This window comes from Mytilus galloprovincialis, chromosome 1 (assembly GCF_965363235.1).
Source record: "Mytilus galloprovincialis chromosome 1, xbMytGall1.hap1.1, whole genome shotgun sequence".
NCBI classification, from domain to species: Eukaryota; Metazoa; Mollusca; class Bivalvia; order Mytilida; family Mytilidae; genus Mytilus; species Mytilus galloprovincialis.
The window spans coordinates 5,941,387-5,950,770 of NC_134838.1; the positions used below are offsets into that span (position 1 = coordinate 5,941,387).

Here is a 9,384-nt window from a genome sequence, read left to right on the forward strand (position 1 = left end):
TTCTGGCCGTTATAGTCTGTTAGGGTTATACAAACGTGTACTGTCCAACACTTTGTTGAGAAGATAATATATTTTGAAGGTCAAATGGAAGATAGTTTACACTTTAAATCCTTTTAACGATTTATTGTAACTTCTTTATAATGAAGGAGTAAGCGATAAATTTCACATTTTAATGGCTATATGATACACTTTCAATTTCTTCATTTTAAAAGGCAGACATAAAATGGTCTACCGAATCATCTCAGATTAAAATTTTCTTTCATTCATTTGTAAACCTAAACAAGATTTTTACGTTTGAATGATATTTAAGCCGTGTATTGGTTTCAAGTGAACAAGGTTTCATTTTCTTTTACGCAAACCGATTTTAAAATTAGTATCTTGTAATCCTGTGTTTTTATTTGTCTGACTAATCTTGCATTGGTTCCAATTGCTCACTTGAATTTCTATCATAGATAAAAGAAAACTACGCAATGAAAAATAGCAATATCTTTTAAAGAACGTAATAAAACATATGTTTAGTGTATAGGGTGACAATTCTGAGATGTATGGAGCATAAATACGAAGAAGAAACATAAGTTTACTCAAGTTTCAAAATTCCTATTGAAAAGGATGAAACTGATATTGTACATCTCCTATTTGTGTTGCAAATCAAACGTACAAAAAAATATCCCTTCGATTAAACCAATTGACGGATCGTTCCATTCTATATATATTTCAAACAAATATATAAAAGTAAATAAAGGCAACACTAGTATACCGCTGGTCGAAATTCATACCTCGATTGAGAAAAAAACAAATCTGGGTTACAAATGAACCTGGTTTTGTGGCATGCCAAAACTCCTGATTTTCTGGCAATGTTATATTTAACATTAACATGACAACATTACATGACAGGACTACAATACAAATAAATGGGAAAACATATAGGTCAGATAAACACCCAAATAATGTTGTGCCTAATAGTAAACCCATATACTAGTACCCTCTATTTTGGCAACACGAATACGTAATTGCAGAGTCGGTTTCTTAAAACCAACAAAATTAAAATGTGCGAAAAGTAGGCAATTTCCAGTCATGGAATGTTAATTTTCATAAACTAAATGCCTAAAAATTGTAAGAAACATTTTTAAAACAAGGGTTCTAAGTGGTGAAGATGAATTTATCCCGTGAACATTTTATGGACGCCATCACGAGTTGGTTGACCGTTATTAAATATATGTTTAACAGATGACAACCACCATGTTCCAATTGCCATAAACACAACCCTGTTTTATTTTATCCAAATGTGACCTAATGAATTGACTTATCACCGGGTTTATACTAACATGATCAACACGACGAGTGCTTTTGGTGAGGCTCGTATTGCTCAGATATCAGTTTTCTGTTTTACTTTTGTATACTATTGTTTTTTGGACTTTTTCGTGTTTTACTATGTCGTTGTCAGTTGATTTTCGACTTCTTTGTTCTAGTGTCCCTTTTTTATCTTCCATTTCTCTTTTACACATATCATGTCATTTCTTGTTCATTTCAAACACATAACCAAGTTTCTATGAAAATTCATGAAAGTTATATCGCGGAATAAGGTTGTTCATATGTGGCATACAAGGTTTTGTTGCATTTCACTATTTATATGCCTTTATTTCCTTACATTTGAAATTGATACTAAAATTGTACTACCTATGTATTTGATCCCCTGTAATTAATGGATAAATAGCAAAACAAAAAAGCGCTGTACCTTCGATTTATTTTTATGTATTAATTTGATGTGAGGATGGATACCTTTTGTTTTTGTATTAAATATAAGGAAACATAATGAAACATAATTATCTGGGGCTCAAATACATAGCAGTACAACTTGAGTATACATTTCAAACATAATTTCTTATCATATCACGAAATCAAAAACTAAATGTTTCGATGTGGTTTGAAATATCTAATACACATAAAAAAAATAGTCTGCTGTACTTTATAAAGTGACTTCACAAATTCTAAAATCCAAGAAATTTCAAAAGTATCCGTCATTACCGTATAGATAATTATGTAAAGTACAATTGTATGATTTTGAAAGTTAACATTTTATCATTCAAAATTTTAACGTCCATATTATTTAATGTTTGAAATTGATACTGAAATTGTACCACCTATGTATTTGAGCCCCTGATAATTTGTTTTGACCACTTATCAATGATATTCACATTAGTAAAGTTTCCAGGGTATGTCTCTATGAAAAGAAGCACGTAAATGATACCTTGGAAAAAAAATTTGTCTGTTCTTTTTTTTTGTGCATGTATTGTTTTTATGTAAGGATGGATACCCTTTGTTTTCTATTAAATATGAGGAAACATCTAATGAATAAATAGTTACCCTGCAAAAAAAGCCGGTTTGTGAATCAGCTCTCAGTTTACCCTTAACACTAGTACGTTGGTTCTATTTCATGTTAATCAGTCTACAGTACAGTGCTTGCATATGTTGAATTGTATGCAAACCCTAAATAACACAATTGTTATAAAAGGGATAAGGTAGCTAAGTTTTTGTAAGGGGCTAAGTTTTTATTTATTTATTTATTTTTTTTTTTATTTTTTTTTTTTTTTTTTTTTTTTGAAGTTATTATACTTTATTGATAGTTTGACATTTGTTAGTGGATACATCAAATACCGGTACCTAAGTTTTCATTGATTACTAACAACGTTGTGTATAATTTTCATCAATTGTAACATAGTTGATTCAACCAGTGTGGTGTGTTCTCAATGTTGTAAACTCGTTCTATAAGTGTTTCTGTTGTTTCGTTGTTTTCCTCTTATAGTGGTGCGTTTCGCTCGGTTTTAGTTTGTAACCCGGATTTGTTGTCTCTCTATCGATTTATGACTTTCGAACAGCGGTATATTACTGTTGCTTTTATCTTTCAGGGTCGTTTTTCTCTTGTTCGTAATTATCAATAAAAACAACATCATTGAATACCTCGTGGACTATGTTCATGTTAAAACAGACAACAGCGTCAGAAAGAGAGAAACACGAACAACAATCCACAATCAACAAAACACTATGCAGAAAACTAAGATTAAACAACATAAATCACACCAAATGTTTCATATGTCTGTAATTTTCCTTTGGTTTTTAATAGTTAAAACCTTTTTTTTTATTTCCAGCAATGATTATTAATTTATTCAATAAACATCGAGTTCTTTATTTTTGGTGTTTTGATTTAGTACTTTTCGATAATATATATAAAGAAACAAATAGTCTTTTTCTGATTTTTATTTTAGATTCTACAAGCTACATAGTAGATACATGTAAAACGACATAGTTGTTACTAGTAGATTAATTACATCTTTGACTAACAAACTAGGACAAGCTGCATAGCAACTACAGTTAGTATGGCCACGTGGTCATATGTTTTCATCATTACTATATATCGATATTTGTCCCCGATTCTCGCCTGTTCAATAACTATTAACATCAACGTATAGTCATACATGGTTAAGCAAGCACTACTGATCACTACTCGCATAATGTTCTTTCCTCCGAGTCGATCTACACTCGGCTCTGTATCATCTCGATTTCTGTATTGTCTCTGAAGAATACTCTTTATTGACATACATGTTTCTTTCGAGGCTTTCACAAACTGTCTCTTTTGGAGATACAGCAGAATGTTTACAGATTTCACAATGCTTTGGTGGCATTTGTTCATTCAATTTTTTACTGATGTTCATCCAGAAGCATTTCCGAAGATCCTCACTGCTTTCTTGTGTAGCTTTACATCAAACTCAGGCTCTGATAATCGAATAACTTCACCATCACAGTTCAGGTAGAAATCTTTTTGGAGTGTTTTCGTATTTTCAGAAACTGTAGCATTCAGCAATCGTACTTTATAACTAGAAACTTCGTGTTTGCTTACAAATTCGTAGTCATACTGAAAAAATAAATTAAAATTACTTAATCGTTTTTCAAATTGACATATTTACCATTATAATGAAAATTTTGATATACACAAGACAATTACTTTTATTCTTTATAAACTTACTTTGTAAGTAAAATGACAACATTCATGTATATTGTCTTATTAAGAATCATATTTTATGTATGCAGACAAAATGTATCATTTTATGTAGTGTTTAGCAGGTTTCTGTTTTTTTTTTTTTTTTTAACGTCGGTTTTTTTGTTGTTTATTTAATGCCAGTATTTTGTCGATCTCTTTGTAATTTTGAGTATTGATTCTCACTGTTATATTGTCCTATAATTCTATTAATCTTACCAACAGCCACTTGACTATTGATTTTGAGCCGTATTTGGCAGAATTTTTTGAAATTGTGGAACCTCAATGCTCTTCAACTTTGTACTTGTATGGCTTTATAAATATTTTGATATGAGCGTCACTGATGAGTCTCATGAAGATGAAACGCGCGTCTGGCATACTAAATTATAATCCTGTTACCTTTGATAACTAATTAAACATTTTAAAAGTTTTTTCATGTAGCACCAGATTCGTATTTCGACAATACATGTCTCTTCAGTGATGCTCGTGGCCAAAATATTTGAAATCCAAAGCTTATATAAAAGATGAAGAGCTATAATCCAAAAGGTCCAAAAAGTATAGCCAAATTGAAATGTAATACATAATGTGATCTATGTTCCATTCTATTAATATAAATTAATTATGAAAAGTATTAACATTTACAGATTTTTATAGTACTTACGCAATCGGGTTGCTCGTTTTTCACTTTGGTTAGCTGTGACACATGGTCTGACAAAGTACATTTATGTGTGGTGTACACCATAAGTGTATCTTGTCCGAAACTTGGAGTCATTCTTCCTGATTTTTCTTTAATCATAACGGCATGTGTATCTACTGCATATACACGTCCTTCTTCTTTTTCACATTCTGGAAAGCAATCGAGGATTTACTAAATAATTTGAATTTGCCTTATTCATATAAAACTGAAAAAGTTAATAAAACCCTATAGTAAAATGGTAGTTTAAATCTTAACTTTAGTTTGATACTTATAGCATATGTGTTTTAATTAATCAGTCATATGATAATAAGTATAGTTTAAAAGACATACCTTGGACATCTGAACTGTCGAGTACACCTGGTGTGGATTTAGTTCGATGTATTTTTGATTTACATGAAGATATCATGAAGCCATTTGGAAGGGATATTTGTTTTACAAATCCTCTAATTCGTTTTATCGCTTTTCCCTTGTTAGCTGAATAATATTCTATTTCCACATCAATTTCTCTTCTCTTTAACATCGAAGCCACAGGGACAACTGTTGAAAAAAATACCTATATTATACAAGTCTTTTAATCGATAAACTAAACAGATTTAGATATCATTGACAAAAGAATAGGTAAAAAAAAAAGATTCATATATGGAAAAAATAATGGTTGTTTTATCATATTATGATAAAAGATATACCAATGTGTTTATCCCATTTTTTCGCTTTCCATTTTTATTTACAATTGTCTGGAACAGTAGCAAATTCGTATTTGTTTTTTTTTAACCTACAGACAGGAAGTTTTTCTAATGTCAAATATTTCGCAACTAAATCAATCGGTATTTGAATTATTCTCAAAATATTATACATACCATTATATCTTAACGGTCCCATCCACCGAAACTTCTCACAGTCATGCATGATATTACCAAACAATCCAAATCCAAGAATCAGTGCCGAATATGACAAAAGCTTGCCTCCTTCGTGAACACTACACACGTTTGACTCGACGTTGCCACCAAGTAAGATATGGAGAACAGCAGTGCTTGCACATTTCGTCCCATGAAGATATTGAACAATCACATTACCAGAGCCTGCTGGAATGATGCCCATAGGAAGTGATGCTGACACAATGTCAGTATTGGGACAATTTACATTGACATTGTTGTCTCGTTGAACACGTGCAATTAGTCCATTCATACACTCACAGTATAAACCATCGCCACCTACTGTTACTATACTATAATTAAAAAATGACGTAAACATAAATTACAAGTTTATTTGCCACAAGCAACAATGAAAAGTTGTGTCATACATAAATATGACGAATGCTTCGCTGAACAACTGTTGTGTACAATATTTGATAAACATATTAATAAAATTACTATCCTTTTTTTTTACTTAGTATAACGTTTTTTTTATAATTTTATTAAAGGTGTTAACAAGTTTTTATCTTATTTATCAAACACTTTATTTGCATCGACAGAAAATTTTGTTATCGTAAATTAACATTAGCCTTTATCAATGGAATGTTAAAAACTACTTCACCTACCCGTCAGTATTCGATAGATTGTAGTTCTTCAGGATGTCCGTAGGCTCTTTCTGTTTTTTAGTTACTGTAATAGAAAATTAATAAACAATGTAGAAATAATGGATTGTTTTTCACCCGCTCCCCTTGTTTAAAAAAATGTCATTCTAATTCCAACTTAACCTGTACATTCCTTTTTTTTTTCTTTCTTTCTCTTTTTTGGTTTTACTGCACATCGCATTTTTACAAATCATACAGCAAGCTAAATGTATGCTTTTTTAAACAGTGGACATAAAAAAGTAAAGTCACAAAAAAAACTGAACTCAAAAAGGAAAATCAAATTGGAAAGTCCCTAATCACATGGCAAACTCAAATGACAAAAAAACATTAAAAAAAACGAATGGACAGCAACTGTCCCCAGAAAGTGATCTGTGAGCTTTTGCCTAATAATACAACCTACTTTTAAAAAAAATATCTATTTATCAATGAGTGTTTAGTTGACAGGAAGTTGAGTTCAAGTGAGAAAGTTGAACCAGAATTTTAAACAACTGTACCCCTACTTTTGAAATGGGAATACAACTCAATTAAATCAAAATAAATTTAATACTCAAACAAAGAATATGATAAAATAATTTACAGAACAAGTCAAAACTGAATAGACTTACTAATGACATCAGCTTTCACGCCACAGAGTTGAAATAAAGGAGCTGCAGCTGTTTGGTATATTTTTATTCCTTTCTTTTTGCCATTATTTGGGTTGATGATGACTAGAAGCCGCCTTGGACGATCTTAAATTGAAGGTTTGAATGATAAGACCAATTATGATAATGAGTTCTTAAGGACTTTTTAGTCCTCAATACTCTTAAACTTCGTACTTTATTTGGCCTTTTAAACATTTTTTTAATCGAGCGTCACTGATGAGTCTTTTGTAGACGAAACGCGAGTCTGTCGTAAATATAAAATTTTAATCCTGGTATCTATGACGAGTTTATTCTTAATAAATGCTTTAATATAAACGATTGTCATTGTCATATTTATTTAAAATCTGTACAATCCATGCATATCAATTTGAAAGATATTTCTTTCATCAGTAATTAAATGTTTAAAACTGTTCACATTTCCATTATAAACACATTTTAAGAACTTAATGTACAACTCAATTGAAAACCATATAATAAAAACATATTTAACTGTCGACCTGAATAAAAATGTTGTAAAAATAAATACCTTTTAATATGTGTTCGATATCTTTGTGCAACATTTGTGCATCTTCTTCATCTCCGCGAAGAACCAAATTTTTCACTTTAAGTTTCATATTTTTCTTTTGTATCATATAATGAACAGTTAGATTTGAACGTTCCAACACAGATTTTAACAGATAACGTATCTCAATAGACGCTGAAAATAAAAGAAAATGAGTTGTTACTTCAGCTGTTTCTTCAAACGAAGACAACATGCAAAATACAACCTTTAAGATTAACTATGTGTATTTATCTAGTATACCCGTAGCACAATCTGCATTTTCTCATGAAATTCAGAAAAAGAAACACGAAGTCAATTAAATAGATACCACTCGTGTAACTGTGTACAATATAAAAGTTATTAAAAAATTATACACTTGCGCATTGCTTCGTTGAAATAAAATCAGTAATAGTAAAAGTTAATTGTTTTGTACCAAGTAAATTATTTTCTTCACTTGCAACAGTCATCACACCTCCTTCCAAGCTCACATTGACACGGTTGTCGTTTAGGTAAAGCATTTTATATTTTTGTATGTGTTTTAACAAAGTTAAATTCATGGAATGATTGTTGTAAAGTCGGCTTCTCTTATATAGTATGTCATCTACGTAAACAGGTGAAAACCACGATTTTATAAACTGGAAAAACTGACCTTGAAAGACGGTCTACTACACGAAATAACAGGAGTGATAACCGGAAAATATTGATCACGTGACTTACGGTTGGTACATCCCCCAATGCTGCTTTATCTTCTTTTGATTGGCGATTAAAAAATTAAATATCGATCTGTTTGAAATACTAAGGTTTTTCTACCTCAGGCATAGATTACACTAGCAGTATTTTGCAAAACTTTTAGGAATTTTGGTCCTCAGTGCCCTTCAACTTCATACTTTATTTGGCCCTTTAAACTTTTTTGGATTCGAGCGTCACTGATGAGTCTTTTGTAGACGAAACGCGCGTCTGGCGTATATACAAAATTAGTCCTGGTATCTATGATGAGTTTATTTATTGTCACAATGTAATCATTTCATAACCATGAATGGAAATTGTTGATGAGATTGATATTAGATCAAGTGGTAAACTTTGCACGACTACTTTTCATGTTATCTTGTAAACTTCAATGTAATACAAATTATTAAAGATTATTTTCTTCTCATCTCAACATCACATGAACATGTATATCGTATAAAAAAATTATTCTGTGTGAAATATAATAACAAATACAGGCAAAAGTCTTTCTTACTTTAATCTTAGTTTTAATTTAATACAATTTATTATCTTTAAACGGTTCATTTCAAGAAAAGCCTACTTTGATACACTTTATTCATTATCAAATAAATTCGTAGAAAATATCCAAATGCATTTAGTCATTAATAAAGTCGTGAATGTACGTAATTGCTTTGCATATGTCTTTTATCAGGCGTGCTATCGTTTTATCAAAATAAAAGGAAGTTTTGAATAACTTGAATGTAGATTCTCATATTTGAACAATAGAATTCAGAGTATGACCCATTTCGTAGAAAAAAACTTATTCTTCCTTTTGTATTCATATTACATTTTCAATTCATCTTTTGGCACCCTTTTCTTGTTTTTCTACGGGTGTTTATCTAAGTTTTTTATATGAACGAATTATTAATAGTAAATAACTTCATACTGGTAGATTTTGGTGACATTGAATATTCATCAGAATAAGCAGTTGTAGAAAAATAAGTTTGTTTTTAGATTATTCATTGTTTTTCTCATATACAACCACGACATAGAAGTGGTTTATTACAGATAACAGTAGACAGCGATGTTACTTCTATTAAATTCCATTTGAGTTATATTACAAGAATTATCGCATCTGCTGTCTGCCACACGTATAATCAAAACATAAAAATGTCATTTTCTTTTCCAAAACCG

At 30.6% G+C, this 9,384-nt stretch overlaps 1 protein-coding gene and 1 long non-coding RNA gene across 2 annotated transcripts; both read right to left on the bottom strand.

Annotated features, from left to right (window-relative positions):
- Nucleotides 1-3,248: 3,248 nt before the first annotated feature.
- On the bottom strand, nt 3,249-6,012 carry LOC143063849 (ceramide kinase-like). The gene is made up of 4 exons (XM_076236261.1): nt 5,588-6,012; nt 5,061-5,267; nt 4,695-4,879; nt 3,249-3,910 (listed from the first exon to the last, which is right to left on the bottom strand). The coding sequence occupies exons 1-4, from the start codon at nt 5,979-5,981 to the stop codon at nt 3,707-3,709; spliced, it is 990 nt and encodes a 329-aa protein (XP_076092376.1). The 5' UTR covers nt 5,982-6,012; the 3' UTR covers nt 3,249-3,706.
- Nucleotides 6,013-6,908: 896 nt separating this feature from the next.
- LOC143063858 (uncharacterized) lies at nt 6,909-8,032 on the bottom strand. The gene is made up of 3 exons (XR_012975118.1): nt 7,919-8,032; nt 7,471-7,641; nt 6,909-7,031 (listed from the first exon to the last, which is right to left on the bottom strand). It is a non-coding gene; the product is annotated as an uncharacterized LOC143063858 (long non-coding RNA).
- Between the last annotated feature and the right edge of the window lie 1,352 nt (nt 8,033-9,384).